We start from the raw sequence: 19,970 nt of genomic DNA, 5'->3' as shown, positions 1-19,970 counted from the left end.
CATGAACAAAAATAATTTCTTAAAAAAAAAAAATCTAAAATACAGTATAGCAAAGTAAAATTAAGCCTCCAGTTAATATATGAGATGAGTAAAAAAAATCTCATCCATGCAAGAACAAGGAATATATATACATATTCATACATACCGTGCTTTTTCAGGAGATGTAAGAACAAGGAAAAAGAGAGAACAAAAAACAAAAATTTAGTAGAACTTCATATTCATCTTGGTGAAGATATAAGTTAGTTTATTAATTTTTGAGAATCATACAATCACACTAACAAAATACACCCAATACATAGATTATAGGGTGCCTTCCTATTCCACCAAATATCGCTCGCAAACCAACCTCGACTTGCAGAATATTTAAGAAATAATATAGGTTAAAACGCCCCGACGCCATCTAAACTATAACGCATTTTGAAGCGAGCACCTGAAAATTTTAAAATTTTCGGTTTTATGAGCTAACCTTTTATTATGTTTGATTGAAGTACAAGTCATAATTCTTTAAGATTATTTTTAACTACTTTGACAAACCCAAAACATTATTCTCTTATTCTATAGCTCTTTTCCGAATTGAAATTTTAAAAGTTCAGGTACCCATTTCGTAACACGCTATACTTCAGATTAGGTCTACGCGTTCTTCCTACATGGAGCTTTGAAGAAAAATTCTCAACTGTAAAGTCCAAAAAAAAGGGTTGAACTTCAAAATTTTCTCGATCTCCGCAGGAAATAATTAGCAGTCAGAGAATTGAGAGGGCCTGAGAGACATTTCTAGATATTCTTTCATGTATTGGTTCCTGAAAAGAAAAAGTAGTATATAGTAAAGCATTGGTATAATGTATCCACTTATAACAATTGAGCTTCAATGGTTTATAAAAAGTACCTCAGCCCCCGGCAACTCGAATTTCGAATTTGTGATTGTCTCGAAAAGGAAGATGTACCTGTAAAGCATGAATTTTTTATAAGCTTCCCTTTTCCTATTTAAGAAACGATGACGATACATGAACAATGCTGATATATTAATTCTTGAAATAGCAGGAATATGTTGTAATCATCATTGGCAATTTTGACTAGTAAATTCGTTCCCTGCCTCGCTAGTAGGAATGACTAAGACAATGTACTATGGAAGTTAGAAGGAACATACCGCCAAGCAAGTTCACAAACAAGTTCCTCCGGAGCTTCAGGGAGAATCTGAATAATAAAGGCCGTTAAACAATCTTAAATATCAGCAACAATTAAGACGCAAATACATTCAATTTCAGGTTAATATTATCAATTCTTTGTGTCATTTGCCTAGATTTGGGCAAAGTTCATCAATCTGAGGTTTATGCTTAACAAAATATTCACACAATAATCGGAAGGAAGAAAGTGAGATGTACCTTATCTTCATAGGGATTACAGTTGCTTTTAAACCACAAACGTAAGAATTCCTAGCAATTTTTCAAATATACAATCAGCAAAATTTTCAAAACAAACTGGATATGGTTAAAAATGATACTAAAATTGATAAATACGAATTCGTATCCAACGACCAAAAGTGCATATTGGTTAATATACTCGATACATAAATGCAGGTTACCTTATCAACATTTTCAGGTTCAAGGCCAGCACTGAACCTCTCTTCATAAGAGCTAGCAATCCAATACCTGCTGGAATCAGGAGTGTGCACCTAATGATAAGATCGGAGCAAAACTATCAGTAAATAATTTTTTAGACCCATGGATATAACATTCTTTTTAGAGCTATAGATATAACATTTAATTACTTTTAGAACAAATTGATAACACAAAAATAATCCTAACTCCAAGTAAAGAACTATCCAGAGTTTATTACAACCATGATAGGAGAAGCAGGTTTTTTTTTTGTCAAGTAAAGAAAAATATGACTATTTTTCCATTTAAGGGAATGAAGGGATAAAAGTTAACTAACAAAATCTAAAGTGTCATTTAAAACAAATAGCGTACTGAATGATGAGGCCATCCTACCTCATCAATCAAAAAAATAGTCCCATCAGATCCTTTTCCAAATTCATACTTGGTGTCAACCAGCAGTAGGCCATTCTCCAATGCCACTTGCTGCACGTAACAATTTCGCAATATCAAGCCAATATTTACAACATTCAATAGCAAAAGTACAAAAGAACCTATTTGACACATACAGTGTACTTTCACCAACATATGGCTGATTTCATGCTTAGAGCCTATTTAGTTTGGCTTTGAAAACAGCAACTCTACTCCGAAAAGAAAAAGCTTCCAGAACCAAGGCATTTTGCTAACAAAAGGTTTTGAGCTTTTGCTGTGGCAGGAAGCTAAATTAGCTTTTGTGGCACAATATTATAACCCTAATCTCACTTCTACTTCTGCTGAAGTGAGCAGATGTAGATGAGATTTTACTGAAAATGATATTAGCGGTTCGAACAGTTCATCTGCAAAAGCTCTACCTGGCCAAACAGACCCTCATGTCCAAGTTATGTGACATAATGCCGAACGCCGAAGAAAACAAGCAAAGCCAGATACTATAAACATCTAGAGAAGCTTCATTGCAACATGATAAACACTAACCTGCCCATATGCAAATAAGCTCAAGGCTCGGCTGCTTACTTCATCATAATCATCTTTTGTCATTAAACCCATTTGTATTATCTGCCCGTGACCAATAAATGCACAAATATGTAAATAGGCACATCAAGAAGAGATGAAAAGAGATGAAACAATATATATATATATATATATATATATACATATATATATAAGCAATAATGCAACGAAAGAACATCTTTCTTAGCATCATTGATGCACTTTTTTATCCTAAAGTTACTTCAAAGGATGGAAGAATCCTGAGAATCCCTAAGAAAAAAAACTTATGAGAGAATGGTTGGAGGCCTAGTACAGTTTTGTCTAATTACACTCCTTAATAAGGGAAAACAGGCTTTGCCACATAAAGCAGCTACAGTGAAAAGGAAAATAACTAATAAATGAGGCTAAATTTGAAAGTATGTATTCTCATTGTGATTTCAGTGATAGCATGAAAAGTTGTTTTCCACTCAAAGGTTTACATAACAAAGTAATTAAATCAAATCAAAGAGGAATTAGCTCAAACAAACTTCGCCAGGTGTCACAGGAACATCATGATCAGCAGCTTTGGTTGTAGGAGTAAGAATATTTGCAGGAAGCTTTTGGTTTTTTACCATACCTGCAACAAAGAAAGAAAAAACTAAAATTTAGTTATATGAAGCAATCAAAGAGCACCATATATCTCATCCGCAACCATTTCGCATACCTTCAGGAAGGGCATTGCCACAGTAATTCCTCACCCCCTTGTTATAAACCGTCCACAGAGATGTATCAGTGCTTCCAGTGACAAAACCTCTAACTTTACTTGTACACAAAATTGAATAATATCAGTTAAAAGAAAGAAAAATAATAATGACAAAAACACTACATGACAAACTCTTTTATGACTCCAACCTGAGCCCCCCAAGTCACTAGACATGCCTTAACAATCATACCACATGACACCCTCAAGAAAACAAATAAAGATTTCGAAAGACTCTTCTTGAGGTTTAAGGAAGCCAAACAAGCTGAATATCCTATAGAGATCACAATTCAAAGGCAACATAATTCAATTAAAAGAACATAAAAATAACAACAGAAAACAGTAGAAAGCAGAATATCTCACCAACAAATTCAACGGGAAAAACTGAGCACTTCTTTGCAATTGTTACATTTTTATCAGGTGAAGAAACCACTGCATTGGGTGTAATATGTTGTGTCCTATTGAACCACCAGAGGCTTGTCTCATTAAGAACCTGAAATCAAGGATCAACATGAGATATGAATAAGACATACTATCCTGATGAAAACAATAGCGAAATGAGATAGGATTCCAGTATCAACTAATTATTGTCAATAGCTTCTAGAGATTAAACTATCCGGACAAAAAGTTAAAAAAGAAAAGAACACAAATTGTCTCGAATATAAACTGTACATGGAGAGAAGCAGCAAGATACCCCAGTATGTCAGTACTGCTATGTCTTACAACGCTACCATAAGAACCATTTCTGATGCAACTTATTCAACATATATTTACATACAGAGAAAGCAAAGTGAAATATATATATCACTTCCATTCTTTAGATGTGGATTTCTCAAATCCTGTTGACATGTCCTACAATCCCAACAATATGGAAAAGACCCAAACTAATTGATCTTTCCATGAAACCAACTGAAGTATCTTACTTCTCTACTACGGATAACAACTAGAAGTTATATCATCCTACTAGCCGAGACTTACAAACTTCATAACTACATATTAACAGTTAAATTAGAAACTTCATAACTTCATATTGACAGTTAAATCGTGGATCAGAGTGAAGAAGATTACCAATGCTGATGTGATTTTTGCTCCATGGTGTCATATACTGGAGCTTTTATCGTATCAATAGTGGCCACAAAAAATGTTTTTTTTCCCCTGGATATGCTATTGCTTCCTAGTCGACTACTCTTGGTAAATTTAACTTAAAACCAGATAAAATTAATAAGAAAATCAAGTAGAATGAGAAGAAGAACAAAAACCTGGCCTTTAAAGGGAATCGATGCGAGAACCCGGTCGAAAGCACTCTGCCGATCAGTAGTAACGAGCACCAGAAGCTCTCCGCTATCGTATACATCCCTCACCTATAAAAAAAAAAAAAGGAGTTCAACATGGAAATAAAGAGAGTTGAAAGGAGCATACGACGGATCGAAGAAACACTAAGGCCAATCACATCACATCTCCCACCTTCCCCCGGCTCTTCAAGCTGAGCCCGGGAATGGTGCGATCGAGGTGGGTCTCGGAGAGGCAGTTCCCAAGCGCACCGTGGGCGGCGCGGAGCACGTCCTCGCGGCGGCGCGAGTCGCCGGCGAGGGACTCATTGCGCGGAGGGCGATCCTCCGCCGCCGCCGCCGCGGAGAGCGCGATACCGGTGGAGCGGCGCGCGGGGAACGACGCCGTGGAGCGAGGGAAGGGTCGAGGAGGAGGAGGGAGGAAGGGCTTCGGCGCTAGGGTTTTGGTAGGGTTTCGGAGGGAGGAGGTGGGAGCGTACGCGAGCATCTCGTATCGGGGGACGATCGTGTCCCGCGCGAGAGAGCGCTTTTCACTCCGATGCCATTGCTGTACGGATTCTGCGGTGTTTTAATTTAATTGGATCGGGTGGATTAGATTTGAACATCCGATAACTCCGATTAGAATATAATTCATGAACGTGATTCACCGCGTCATCCATGGACCCAGGACTGGTTCATTGACGATGTGGTGGACTAGGTGTAGAAATAATATCCACACTTTGGGCCGGGTCCAGAGTGGCCCAAACCGGTCTACTGATTTTTTTGGGCTTTAATTAGTCGCATCGTATTGGATTACCGAAATTAAAAATAAACGTCGGAAAAAAAAAAGCAAAGTTCTTGATATAGGCTCAGCCTAGTGCATGATTTAAAAAAAATTATCTAACCAACTGTTCTAAATAATAATGACACGTCTATTCGCTTCGGATCAAAACTTTATCTACTAAAAATTTGAAGCATGACTTTTTGATTGGCTTAAGATGCAAACTTAATTAAATGAGAATTTTTACCAAGACGAGGACCGGTGAGCCTCCCTATTTGGCACCATTACATAACAGTTATTATTTGTTATTTTTTAAAAAATTAAAACTACCAAAGATTAGTATTTTTATATTTTTATATTCAACAGATAGTTTTACATCATTAAAGTCTTAATTTTGATAGCTTGATCCCTGAAATTTATTGTATAATTATTAATTAACTTTTTATTCTATTATACTATGAAAGAGGGGCTGCTTAGTAGGTCATCGGAGTGAACCAAAACAATCAAAAACTAATGAGAATACGCCCCTGACATGGCATTTTTTTTTTACTTTTTTTTTGAAAAAAATTGTAGCACACTATTCGCTTCATTTATTGGAAAGATGAACTAAACTACATAGGTGAGACAGTAATTGCCTCATAGAGGACGGAAAAAAAAAATGCTTAATTCTTTTGAGAGAGAGACTACTCCTAAAGATTCAAAAGCTGCTTAATTGTAGAAGCTACACAAAAGGGGTCCGGCCGGTCGTTCCTAAATATCTCTCCATTCCTGGTCTCCCAAATTACCCACCAGCATGCTAACAACACAGTTATCTTTGACTTCTTCGATTGTGATCCAATCCTAACCGTCCAATTATCCCAGGCCGACGTCACATTATCCTCCGAATCGGTAGGCTGGATGTTATCCAAGGACATCAACAGTAAGAATTGCAAAAAGACGCACTGTGTAAACAGATGGTCGACGATTTTCTCTTCGCACCCACACAACATATAGACAGTAATAGATATCCATCCTCTCTTTAAAAGGTTATCTGCAGTAAGAGATCTTTTTTTAAGGACAATCTAGCAGAGCACTTTCACCTTTAGGGGTACTCGTAGTCTCCAAAATCTTGCTTGATCGGGATCTCTAGTTCCCCCATTGTTAAGCATCGAGTAGGCCGATTTTACCGAGAACCTTCCGTCATAACTCTAACACCACTGCACGCTATCCAGTCTATGATCGAGGTGGTAACTGGGAGACCCTATCTTTTAGTGCTAGTAGACTGGGACTCAACCCTAGTCCACTGTCACCAAAGATCTTGCTCCAAATCCATCCGTCGTTTGACATTTTTGTTTGGATATTATAGAAAGGGGCTTAAAACTATGGTATTCCGTAGCACGCACTAAAAAACCCTTCCAACCATGTAGCGATTAAACCTCTTTCTCTATTCATTAATTAACTCATTTAATTACCTCCCAACATTTCTATACTTAATTAAAACAAGGTAAGTACTTTAAATTTTGTATTTAATTGCTCGTGGACTTCACAATCACCACCCTACGTGCTTTGCATGATCTAAAACTAAGGCAATATGTAGATCCCTCTCATGATAATATATATAATGTGGCATCTACTACGCCATTTCCATTGAAAAATATCCATTTTTTTTTCTTCATTAGAAAACGCAATCATATATATCCTACAAGAAATTAAATGCGCTTTATTTGAAAAACAAATAACCACAAAAATTCAAAAAGTTGCCAAAAATATCTTTTAGAGCCTAAAAAGCTTCATATATAATAAGGCCGCCATAGCAAATACGCCATAAAAAAATTCTTATGGAAAACCAATTCATTATAAAAAATTATATTCTTTTCTGCAAAATAGCATAGTGATGAGAGCAAATATTGTGAACAAAAAAAAAAAATCATACTCAAGTTATTGATGATAATAATTCTTCTAAGTTAGGCTATTTTTTTCCCCCAATATTCTCAGATTCTTTAGTGAGTAACATGCAAAACATGAAGATTTTTTTTTTTTTTTCTGTTTCTAATTCTCAATGAAATGATATTCTTTTATTTGTCAACAAATGCAGCTAGCCTGGCTATATAATTAAGTATGTGTGGCAACATGGGCTATTCAATGGATATCACTTTGTTATTGTAAGATAATTCAAGTTCTTTTCAACCATCTTGATTGTCACCTATTATGCTCAAGGGTTTGTGTCATATTAACATAATAAATAAATGGACCTCTAACGACCTATTGTGCCAATCGCCAGATTCGATCGATCAACTGGAGATGGACCTCTAACCAGCTATTCTCCGTCAGATTCCTTTATAGGTTCCTTACAGACGCTGGTCTGCGGGATATAGCAACCTTACCTATCTGGAAACTCCAAGTCCCAATCAAGATTAAAGTCTTCTTATGGCTGCTTCTGAGGAAGAGAATTTCGACTGCCAACAGGTTACATAAACTCGGATGGATTGCAGAGCAATTCTGTGTTTTCTGCGCTGGCAACTCGGAAAGCTGCGATCACCTCCTGGCCTCATGTGTTTTCGTTCGTTACCTGCTCGTGCGAGTGGATGGACTGAGCTTATTGCTCGAACCCTCGACGGATGTTAGAGATTTGGACAAAAGTTTGTAGCGCAGAAGAGAGCACAAGTATTGTCTCTACTTTCCGTCGTCTGGTGGGTGGTTTGGACTGAGAGTAACAACATCCTCTTCCGTGCTAAGCAAACTAACCCTTCCCGAGCTCTAGATCGTATCAATCTGCTGATGGCTGATTGGAAAACGTAGTAACAGTAGTATTAGAAGCAATTGCAGTAGCGGTGGTTGTAGTAGTTATAGCTCTTTCTTTCTCCTGTGCTTTGCTGTTTTTCTGTCTTTGTTTTGCTCGTCTTTTTTTTTTTTTTTCGTCTCGCCCTTCTCGCTCGGAAACCCTGGCTGCTTCCATTATGTAAGTCTAATTTATTTTCCTAATGAATGAAGCAGATAGCTCGCTACCTAATTCTCAAAAAAAAAACATAATAAATAAATGTGAACAAAATTGAAGTGAGAAAGAGATGAGAGTTAATTAGTATGTCAACAAGTTGCTATTTATATACAAGAGAGTTATGTTCTAATTACTCTCAAGTGAGTTGTGAGTTAGATTTCAAATGTGGCATCTAAAATGTGGAAAAACTTAAGTGATAGATGTCTCATTCTCACTCACTGAGGCTTTCTATATCTAAGATTCAGACGAGGAGTGCATCAGATGACTTACCAAACTATTTCAATAAAATCCTAAAGTGTTCTTCATGAAGATATGCTTTGACATCAATTTCCTAAGCCAAACCATTAGTTAGCTCCCATTTTTCGAAAAGCTGATTGATTAACTATATTCTGAGATACCCCTCGCTTTAGTTACTGTTGATTAATAATTTGTGTATGACTTTCACCTTATCATAATTACTAGATAAGCTCTCATAATGCATCATAAACAATGAATATTAGTACTCTAATTATAATCATTTTCATGTATTTCATTGAAAATGGTAAAACCCGAAGATTAGCTCTCGATGATTTAACTCGAGATAAAATTTAGATGAAGAAGTAGTTAAGGAAGATGCCAATAATATGATTATTTCTATATAACAATTCAATGGTAATCATGCTTAAAAAATGTTTTATTTTGAACTATTCTAGTTTATTCTTCTTGGTCCAAAAAACTACCATTAATTGCAACATCATATGTATACACAAGCTTTGATTGTTCTACATGCCAAATTCAATCTCTAAACCCCCAAAAACTTAATCAATTTCCAAATATGAGCTCCCCCACAAAGCAAAAGCACCTCCCCCCACCAAAATTCTACTCCCTAAAGCGCTTCCTTTGCCTCCTCACCACCTTCACCACACCACCACCTAAACGCCGCGGCCCGCGCCATGCTCCGCGACTCCGTCACCTTCCTCCCCCTCAAGGACCTGCGCTTCGCCGACACGCCCATGTCGGGCCACACGTGGTTCATGAGCTCCATGAACGACACCTTCGACGACGGCGAAGCCGAGTACTTGCACTTCCCTTCGAAAGCCTCCGCTGGCCGCGTGCTCTGCCTCGTCGCCCGCGACGTCTCCGACGGGGCCAAGAACTCGTACGCGCTGGCGTGGCCCGAGGCCTTGCCCCACGGTGCCACGCTTTACCCGGGCCTCGCGTTCGTCTCCGACACGTACTACGACTACGCCAACCTGTTCCACGGGCTCGTAGCGGTAGCTCCCTTCGCGGCGTGGCACCAACGGAGGCGGTGCGTGGTTCCGGCTCGCTGGGTACTGTTCCATCGGGGCGAGCTGCGCACCGAGATGGGCCCGTGGGTGCACACGTTGGCGGAGACCGCTATCGGGCGCGCGGCGATAGAAGGGTTCGAAGGAGCTGGCGGGGGACCGGCGTGCTTCGAGGAGGCGGTGGTGTTCCGGCACAGCATGGGGGTGATGTCGCGGGAGCGGGCGGAGGAGGTCATCGACGTGATGCGGTGCAGGGCACGAGCACACTGCAACGTCGAAAACACGGAGGGCGCATTTGGAAATTCGAAGAGGTTTTCGATTCGAATCACGCTTCTGCTGAGGACGGGGGCGAGGTCATTCAAGAACGAATCGGCCGTCGTTGCAATTTTCGAGGCGGAGTGCCGGAAGGTGGATGGGTGCAGTGTTAAGGTGGAGAGGCCGGACAACTTGACGTTCTGTGATCAGGTTGGTGATTAATTACTCGAGGGATCGATGTTAATTATTTGCTTATTAATTAAAATCATTAAGGTAGTGTGGTTTAGTTATGAATCTAGAAGTAAACTATGTCAAATACGTACATGTTGCATGCGCAATTCAACTACATCTTTTCACTAAAAGTGACTTTGTAATCATATGAGAAGAAGCGATTTTCCAGTAACTGAGATTACGATTGTTCTTAATTACCAACAAAATTTTACTTACGGACCATATTAAACGATGTAAAACAACCATTTATCTCTAAAATGTTGCAGGTGAAGCTACTGAGCGAGACAGACATACTGGTGTCGCCCCACGGGGCTCAGATGACGAACATGATCTTCATGAACAAGAACAGCAGCATAATGGAGTTCTTTCCGAACGGATGGAAGGAGCTCGCCGGCGAGGGGCAGTACGTTTACCAGTGGGTCGCCAACTGGTCGGCAATGCGGCACCGGGGCTCGTGGTATGACCCCGAGACCACGCCGTGCATGACGGGCAACGGTCGCGAGACACAATGTTCGTCCTACAAGAGTCGCCAGATCGGGCACGATGAGGCCTACTTCACGCAGTGGGCTGCCAGGGTTCTCCGGGAGACGAAGGAGTATAAATTGGCTGCAGCAGCATCGGCGGCAAACAGCGAAGTACAGCAGAGATCAACTTCATGCCAGTGTTTGCAAGCCTAAGAACTTAGTTGATAGCGCAAAGTTTTTGAAGATAAACAATTGTTTTACTTTTTTTTTAATATAAATATCTCATATGTTGGACTTTGAGTTCATGTGGGCTTGGGCCGGGTCGAATCTCTTCTAAAATTAGAATAGTGTTTATGGGCTTGGGCCGGGCCGAAACTCTCCTAAAGTTCATGTCGATCATGATACAAGGACTTGTTTTCATTTTTTTTTAAAAAAAAAATAAACTAAGTTAGAAATGTGATGCAACTATGTTTCAAACTTAATTATTTTAGTTTCCACGCATCTATCAATTTAACCTACCTACATATGTAGATAGGACAAATCTCAACTACTTGGAGCATTGAATCATCGCCAATAATTGAATTAATGAATTATATCTTAACTCTCAATTTCTAAATTATCTGCGCATCGTATCTGTAAAAAATTTGCACCTAATTATATAAAAGTTTGAAGCAGAAAAGGAGACAGCCGAGCTTGCTTTCAGGCTAAACAAACTTTTAATTGCGTGCGCCCTCGCGAAAATCCCCAGCTCAGGATACTTGTCATGCTCATATCAAACTCATTTTAATTTTATTGTTGTATTTTATTTTTCTATGTTATTTTTTTAATAAATATTTAGATACATAATATCTGTGCCTATATATATGTCTTTATTAGGCTAAAGTTAGGTTGTTGACTTTGTGAATGTTGCGTTGAATGCAGTGCTTGGGTTGATCTTTCCATTCCGTACTCCACTCATTTCCTTTCCAAAAATATCCAATGCTACATTGCCTGCAAACAAGCATTCATTCATGCCTAATTTTAAGATAACCTCATGTGACAACGTACGTTTGGATTCATAAAAAGATTTATTTCAAACTATTGATCTGATAGAAAATAATTTATAAATAGTGACCAAATACATGGTAAAAATCAGATAAATCATATGCGAAGAATAAATTTTATATCAATAAATGACAGATCAATTTAATCAAAACTTTTTTTAACTAGGATTGCGTTAATATATGCGTTCACATGGACGATAAAGATCAACTATATATATTATAATATATAATATATATATATATATATATAATATATATATATATATATATATATATATATATATCTATAATATCAATTATGCTCTAAAAACAGACAGAATTAAGAAAATGGAAAAAGTCAGCCAGCAGAGCGACTTAACTATAACAGTAGTGATAGCCAGTGTTAATTATAACCGTAGTGTTTTTTTTTTTCTTTTTTTTTCCACTCCTCCGAGATCAGTATTGCCTCACCCACATGTAGCAAATTCATCGTCTGAATGAATAAAGTGATAGCGTGCTATCTCCTCTCAGAAAAAAAAAAAAAAAGAAAATAGAAAAATGTATCTCATTAAATTACAAGCCTAAGACATCTTAGAGTCGAAGAAACTTAATTAATCAACTCTAATACAATGCTATTTTTTTAAAAAAAAGTCTAATAAAAAGAATAATTTAAAAATAGTCTTAATAGAAAGAGGGTACACGATGAAATAAATAGCAAGCAAGCTCACACCATTTATATTCTCTTTACTCCTAAACCTCTCATTTCCAACACCATGAGCTCCGTAACAACCATCACTATATCCCAAGACCAAATATGCTCCAAAAGCTCCAAAAAAACTAAGTCCTTTTCCCTACTCACCTCCTCTTCCTCCTCCACCTCCTCCTCCTCCTCTCTCAAGCACTCTCTTTGTTTCCTCGCAATCCTTATCACCCTCCTCCTCTTCATCCAATTCCAAGCTCTTTGGCTCCCCTCCGTCCCCACCACGCTTTTCGCTCTACGGCTCCCCTTCTTCGATACCCGAGGCCACGACAATGCGACCATGGAGCTCAACCGGACACGGTCGATGCTCCGCGACTCCGTCACCTTCCTCCCCCTCAAGGACCTGCGCTTTGCCGACCACCCGACGTCGGGCCACACCTGGTTCATGAGCTCGATGAACGACACCGTCGAGCCCGGCGAGGCCGAGTACTTGCACTTCCCTTCGGAAGCGTCCTCCGGCCGTGTACTCTGCCTCTCGGCACACGACGATTCCGACGGGAGTAAGAACTCGTACGCGTTGGCGTGGCTCGAGGCGTTGCCGCGTGGCGCGACGCTCCTCCCGGGCCTCACGTTCGTCTCTGACACGTACTATGACTACTCCAACCTCTGGCACGGGCTCTCGGCGGTCCTGCCGTTCGCCGCGTGGCACCAGCGGAGCAAATGCGCGGTGCCGGCCCGGTGGGTACTGTTCCATTGGGGTGAGCTGCGCCGCACGATGGGGCGGTGGGTGTGGTCGGTGGCGGAGGCCGCTATCGGGAACGTGGTGATTGAAATGTTCGACGGCAGCAACAGCACCGGTCAGGACCCGGCGTGCTTCGAGGAGGCGGTGGTGTTCCGGCACAACAAAGGCGCGATGTCGCGGGAGCGGGACGAGGAGGTGTTCGACATGTTGCGGTGCAAGGCGAGAGCTTACTGTAAGGTCGGTGAGGCGGCCGTTGGAGACCCAAAGGCGGCCGTTCGGACGACGCTGCTGCTGAGGAGCGGTGCGAGGTCGTTCAAGAACGAGTCGGCGGTGATCGCGGTCTTTGAGAGAGAGTGTCGGAAGGTGGACGGTTGCAGAATCACGGTCGCAAGGCCTGACAACCTTACATTCTGTGATCAAGTCGATCATAATATATGCTTTTTATATTCATTTTAAAAACTTAGGTTGTTAGAGAACGGTATAACATATTTTTTTTATGTATTGATAGGTTAAGCTGTTGAGCGAGACCGACGTACTAGTCTCACCGCACGGGGCGCAGATTACGAACATGTTCTTCATGGACAAGGACAGCAGCATAATGGAGTTCTACCCGAAGGGGTGGAAGGAGTTGGCCGGGGCGGGGCAGTACGTGTTCCGGTGGATGGCAGAGTGGGCCGGGATGCGGCACCAGGGTTCGTGGTGGGAGCCCGACAGCGGCGAACTGTGTCCGAGCCAGACAGACAAGCTGCAATGCTTTTTCTCATACAAGGACCTACAGATCGGGCACGACGAGGCCTACTTCGCACGGTGGGCGTCCCGCGTTCTCGGCGAGGTGAAGGAACGCAAAACAGCCGCGGTAGCGGCGGAGACATGGGGAGATTCAGATTCGTGCCAGTGCGGCTGATCCGAAGGGTTTCTTTGCAAATTTTGAAAGAAAAATTGTACGTAGATTAATCACCTCGCGTGTTTGACTAAGTGAAGAGATGCATGGATTTTTTTTTTTTCTTTTCGCTCTGAAACAATATAAAGTCAACATTGGTTGACACTTAATTTGGACTGCATTGTGGGTAGTTGAATACATTGTGCATGTGTACGTAGAGTGGTATCTTGCCAAATTTTCTCTATGAACTTTGACGTAAAGATAAAATTTTAGAACAAAATTAAAAATAATTAATTAATGTTTTGAAATAAAATTAAAATTCTGAGATGACCAAAATGCATATAGTAAATGAACTTATTTTCGAATTGAGATGGGATCCTGATATGATATGAATTAAGTGAGGATAAATTAATGAAGTATCCAATTTATATTTTTATAACAACTAATTATGAAAACTCACACAATGGTATCATATCATATGCAACTATAGAATGATCAAAATTGAAGAACAATGTTTTACTTATCAGAATGAAAATTTTATATCACACTACAAGTATAAAAATTAACCTGTCAATTTTTACTTACTGAACCTCACCAAATAATTTTTTTTAAGAAAATGAAAAAAAATATTTACTTGAAGGACTAGGTAGAAAACATTGCATCGATCCAACCCACTAACAAAATTGTATCAATCCGGCCCGCTAAATTTGTATCAATTGGCCCTCCCACTCCAAGCCCTTCTCAAACCCTTTCAACGACGCCATAGCACGTAAAATTTTGTGTTTTAAGAAGTGAAAAGGTGATTTTGAATTTTTTTAAATATATCCGATGGTCATCATAAAATTTTGTGCTTTTAAGAAGTACTAAAAAATTCAAAATAATGAGAGTTTGAATTTTTCTTTGTAAATGTTTCAAATAAATGCGTATCTAATGTGTCTTTTATTCTAATGAAAGAATTTTTTATAGCTGAATAATAAACTCTTATGCCACTAAAAAGGCACAATTTTTTTGAATTTCTCATATACAGAATTTTTTGCCGCATGAGATAATCCTGTTACTCATCAATAGTGAAATTAATTTAATTAGATGGTGTAATATGACCCGTAAAAAATGTCTAGCACACTGGAGAGTGCATGTCAGAGATTATTATGAAAACAGTATAGTATTAAAATCTCATACTTATTATTTATTATTTGATTAGAGTTTTAATCACAATACTGTTTAAATATAATTATTATTACATACTATTCAATATATTTTTTTCAAAAATACATAGTATCTTGTAGTAAAGGCAAATTAAAGAATCTATTTATTTATGTAGTTAAATATTTTTTTTTGGAGAGAACATATAATTAAACATTGATGTAATGTTCGAGCAAAAATTCCACCTACGTACCCTTCCTCAATTTTGGGAATGGAGATGTTATACTCTATAAACTAAGCTTAAAAAAAACCAGGAACTGGGTTCCAACATTGTTTTTTTTTGTTAATGTTTATAGAATTTTTTTGGTAAAAATATATAAAACTTATATGAACTATAGGCCATTTTAAATTGACTATCTAACATTTCAAAATTTTGATTTTACTATTCAATCTTTTAACTTTTTTGATTTGCATTAGTCAACGATATTGTAACTTTAAAATTTAAGTTAATTACTTAATTTAATGAATTCATAGTTATACAAATTACATAAAGTATACTATCTGAACTTGTAAAGATAAATGATACATTTAAAATTTAAAGTCAAAATACTGTTAATTGATTCAAATCAAATAAACTGAAAGATTATATAGTAAAATCTTTGTAAGATTGGATAACCAAATCAAAATGATCAATAATTCAGATAAATTATATAGGTTGTTATTTTTTTTTTTGTTGATAAAATTGTGTTAAGATCCCTCAATTATAAGCCATGTTAAAATAGCGTCTTCAACTTTAGTTGTTCCTACTAATACCTTTTCTCTTTTAACTTCTTAAAATTAAACAATCTGAGTATTTAAACTAAATTTCTATTAAAATTTTTATCGAATTAAAGTTTTTAATATTTGTTAGAAATATAATTATAATAATTACCAACTAATATCTGATAAAGTTCTTTAAATTTAATACAGTTTTAATTAAAAATAAAATGACTAAAACTGAAAAAATAAATAAATAAATAAATAAAAAGATTTAATTAAGGGGCCTTGTTCAAATACAATTACAGGTAAGGTGTATCCATGCATTTTTCGCCTTTCTTTTCTAAAACCAGGTGTGAGAATAACAACACAAGACCCAACAGCGTAACGGGACCGTTACGGCAGAGACCGCACGTGTCGCCCACGTGCCAGGGGTACATTTGTCATTTCGGGTCACAAAATCCAACTATTTCGCCCGACCCGATAGGCCAATTTTTGTGGACGGAAACGAGCGACGTGGCCGCACCGCGACCGCACACTCTCCGCTACACCCGAGATGTGATTGGAGTGGTTTTATCCCTCGTCTTATTCTCTCCCTGTCCAATCATAACGCTAATTAACAAGTACTTTTACCACATAATCTAATAATTTACCGCATATTATTATGCTAATGAAGTTGGTGTAATTTTTTTTTTTATTTTAGGGTTAATTTAATATAGGTCCCTGCAAATATAATAAATTATAAATATATCCTTATAAAGTTCAACTTTTATATATTATCTTTGCAAAAATCGTGATATTTTCAAATATGTCCTTGTCATTAGGATCCGTTAGAAAAAATTAGTTAGCTATAGATAAAATATTTAATCCTAATTAGTTAATTAGGTGAATTGACATTTTTACCTCTTTTTAATTAATAATTGAAACTTTTAACGGGACATATTTGTGATGGCAAAAAAGTCATTTCACTTATAAAATAAATAATATTTTAACGGTAATAAATCAGAGGAATATATTTAAAAATATTAGAACTTTTGTAGAGATTACATATAAATGTTGAACTTTGTAGGAATATATTTACAATTCATTATATTTGCATGGACCTGTGTGAAATTAATTCATTCTCTTATTAGAGCCTTACAATAAATGATAAATTATCAAAAGCTCCTGTTTACGTTGTAGAATGATGCTAAGTTTTTTTATTATTTTGCATTATTTATAGGATTACATAAACGATGAATCAAATACAATAATTTAAAAATATTTCTACAAGTTTTTAGTAATTTTGATAGAGTAACGTGACCAATTAGCACGCTCTTAAAGATTATCCTTATAAAACAGTATAAGCTGTTAAAAAATAGTATTTCTAATATTTTATTTTTTACAATTATCAAGTCCATAAATTTTAAACTCAAAGCCTCTCAGTTTTATGCTATGTAAAATAATTAATTACTTTAAAATTTTAAATTGTCGCAGAATGTTGAATATATATTATATTTAAAAAGCATAGTTCACTAATAATTTACGGAATTTAAGAAATCAGTTGTTTTACATAAATTTAACATAATATTAGAATAGAAGTTCTGTTCTTATATATTGTTGAAGTTGATATACATGATGATGTGATGTTTTCATTGATTCAAAAAACACAGTTTATGAGTACTAAAATATACGTTTATCAATGTATTAACCGTTCTGCTATATATGTTTAAGAAAGAAATAGTGTGGGGGGAATAAGGCGTCATGATTTGCCAAAATTATGGATCTTGATCCTGTTTTAATTTACCTATCTTAATAAAAACAAGAATTATAATCACTCAGATTTAGTGCTAATATACGTTACGCATGATTTAACTGTGACTTCACAATCACTATAGAAACAAATCAAATTAATTAATGGGGGCAACATATTATCCCACTGTAACAAACAGGCATAAAATCATTATAATTGTGTACCTATCATTGCTCACATCATTATTCTAATCATTGCTCCAATGAGTTAATACACACANGTAAGAGATTCATTGGTCAATATATATATATATATATATATATATATATATATATATATATATGCACATATATATATTGAGCTAGGCTGGTATACTATCGGTAGCACGGAGGCCGTGCTACCGTGCTACCAAGTTGTTTTCAATGATACGGCTTCCAAATCGACGATCGGCTCCGTTAGACTTGATCTACACTATTGAAAGTATTTGAAAACTAAATTTCATAAATTTTTGGCATCATTTACCTATCAAACGAGTAGTCTAAAAATGAACGGTTGAAAATAAAAATCTCCTAAAAATTGATGATAAAAAACTTGAATTTAAAATCAGATGTACTGATCTTACTCTAAATAGTGAAATAATTTTCTATAAAAATTTCATTAGATTTGGATTGTTTTGCACCGTTAAATTCACAAACGCATCACATCTACCATTAAAATTGTCAATTTTGAGAGATTTTGATCACTAGCCAAATGATGTCGAAATATTATGAAATTTAATTTCCAAATACTTTTAATAGTGTAGATCAAGTCTAACGGAGCCGATCATCGATTTGGAAGCCGCATCATTGAAAACAACTTGGTAGCACGGAAGCCTCCGTGCTACCGATAGTATACCAGCCTATATATATATATATATATATATATATATATATATATATAGCTAAATTATATAAACCCTCCTGTCAAAATCTGATTTTTTATTTTCCCTCTCTGTCATTTAAAAACCAACACTTTGCCTCCTTGAAAATAAAAAATATTCACAGGGGGTACGATGTTTAAAATGACTATTTTGTCTCTCACCATTTTCGTCCCCTCCATCATCTTCCTCAACCGCCGTCTCGATCGGCCGCGATTCACACGTCGATCGGCCGCGATTTCTCTCCATTTTCTTCTCCACCTGCTCCCCTTCTCCTCCTGCACTCTCGCAGCCTCTCGATTCCGGCGACAGCAGGGAGAAAATCGAGGTAGGCGTTGGTGCAGAGATAGGCAAGGGCAACGAGGGCAAAGGCGAGGCGGCTGCGGAGGAAGGCGAAGGCGATGCAAGGGCGAGGCATTGGAGGCAGGCGAGGCAGCGAGGCGGCGAGCCGGAGGGAGGCGAAGCAACAGGGAAGAGGGCGGAGGGGTATTTTTGGCATAAAAAATTATTTTATAATGAAACCCTAACGGTAGGGGGTGAAGTGCATATTTTTCATTTTACAAGGAGGCAAAGTGTAGATTTTTAAATAAAAAATTAAATTTTGACAGAGAGATTTTCTGTAATTTAGCCCATATATATCCAATATTCTAAAGGAGGCAAAATTGACAACTAGGGTAGTATATATATATATATATATTAGAGTAATAGTTCCATGTGATGTGAGGTGTCTCATTGTTAACTCTTTACTTTTTTCTTTTTTTTTTTTTGAGAATTAAACTGATTTGAATGAACTTATATAGTAAGATTGGTTTAGAGATATCAAAAGATTTTTATTAGGGAAGCTTAATTTATTAAAGAAATAATATTAACAGATGCCACAAAACTTAATTAAGGTTCTTTTATTTACATCTTATTTGCTTTAAATGGGTAAACAAATTTCTTATTTGATTTTTCTATCAAAAGCAATTAATTATAAGTTTCTGCAGTTCTTGTACGGAATTGTAGACTCAAATTTTCACCTTCAATATTTAATAAATTAAAATTTTATATTACACTTATATTTATATACTATTAAATAATGCAAAACAATCGCTATGGAGTCTAGCGTACGTAACTCGTACTCGAAATCTTTTATTCTGATTTTTATTGAATAATGAGAAACAAGCACTGCTTTTTAAAAGCTCAAAAAAATTTTAATATTTATTTTCGACACTCCCCCTCATGTCGCTCCCCCTCGTGTGAGCTTGACATTTGTTGATAGGGCGAAAATGTAAATTTAAATTAAATAGGAGAAAATTAAATAGCACACACTACAACAGAATTAGGTTATAGCGACACATATTTGGGACACTTTTGAGTAAGTGTCCCATTTATGCTAAAACTTAAAAACACATTTACTAATGCCTAAATATAAAGCCTAATCCAACCAAAAATAAAAGATTACTCTACTCAACCCACCACACCCAGTCCATTTGGCCCGATTACAAACAGAAAAGAAAAAAAAAAAGAAAAATTAATTACCATCT

The 19,970-nt window shown here is 37.0% G+C and overlaps 3 protein-coding genes across 3 annotated transcripts; 2 read left to right on the top strand and 1 right to left on the bottom strand.

The window, feature by feature from the left end:
- LOC109725839 (phosphoribosylaminoimidazole-succinocarboxamide synthase, chloroplastic) lies at positions 185-5,153 on the bottom strand. The gene is made up of 12 exons (XM_020255230.1): positions 4,780-5,153; positions 4,575-4,676; positions 3,679-3,808; positions 3,280-3,372; positions 3,104-3,192; positions 2,562-2,642; positions 1,986-2,075; positions 1,580-1,669; positions 1,380-1,430; positions 1,145-1,191; positions 884-941; positions 185-797 (listed from the first exon to the last, which is right to left on the bottom strand). The coding sequence occupies exons 1-12, from the start codon at positions 5,089-5,091 to the stop codon at positions 741-743; spliced, it is 1,200 nt and encodes a 399-aa protein (XP_020110819.1). The 5' UTR covers positions 5,092-5,153; the 3' UTR covers positions 185-740.
- On the top strand, positions 9,271-10,766 carry LOC109725596. Its single transcript, XM_020254836.1, has 2 exons — positions 9,271-10,068; positions 10,356-10,766. Exons 1-2 carry the CDS (start codon positions 9,271-9,273, stop codon positions 10,764-10,766), a joined length of 1,209 nt encoding a protein of 402 aa, XP_020110425.1.
- Positions 12,504-13,927, top strand: LOC109726090. The gene is made up of 2 exons (XM_020255528.1): positions 12,504-13,437; positions 13,526-13,927. Exons 1-2 carry the CDS (start codon positions 12,616-12,618, stop codon positions 13,919-13,921), a joined length of 1,218 nt encoding a protein of 405 aa, XP_020111117.1. The 5' UTR covers positions 12,504-12,615; the 3' UTR covers positions 13,922-13,927.

This window comes from Ananas comosus, linkage group 20, assembly GCF_001540865.1.
Source record: "Ananas comosus cultivar F153 linkage group 20, ASM154086v1, whole genome shotgun sequence".
In the NCBI taxonomy this organism is placed as follows: domain Eukaryota; kingdom Viridiplantae; phylum Streptophyta; class Magnoliopsida; order Poales; family Bromeliaceae; genus Ananas; species Ananas comosus.
This window is presented reverse-complemented; position numbering and strand designations above follow the sequence as displayed.

Coding starts and splice junctions, on each gene's coding strand:
- LOC109725839 (XM_020255230.1), bottom strand. CDS start 5,091: ATGCTCGCGTACGCTCCCACCTCCTCCCTCCGAAACCCTACCAAAACC. Junction 3,809..4,574: donor CGATTCCCTTTAAAGGCCAG/GTTTTTGTTCTT, acceptor CCTTGATTTCAG/GTTCTTAATGAGACAAGCCT. Junction 942..1,144: donor GTTTGTGAACTTGCTTGGCG/GTATGTTCCTTC, acceptor CATGCTTTACAG/GTACATCTTCCTTTTCGAGA.
- LOC109725596 (XM_020254836.1), top strand. CDS start 9,271: ATGCTCCGCGACTCCGTCACCTTCCTCCCCCTCAAGGACCTGCGCTTC. Junction 10,069..10,355: donor ACTTGACGTTCTGTGATCAG/GTTGGTGATTAA, acceptor AAAATGTTGCAG/GTGAAGCTACTGAGCGAGAC.
- LOC109726090 (XM_020255528.1), top strand. CDS start 12,616: ATGGAGCTCAACCGGACACGGTCGATGCTCCGCGACTCCGTCACCTTC. Junction 13,438..13,525: donor ACCTTACATTCTGTGATCAA/GTCGATCATAAT, acceptor ATGTATTGATAG/GTTAAGCTGTTGAGCGAGAC.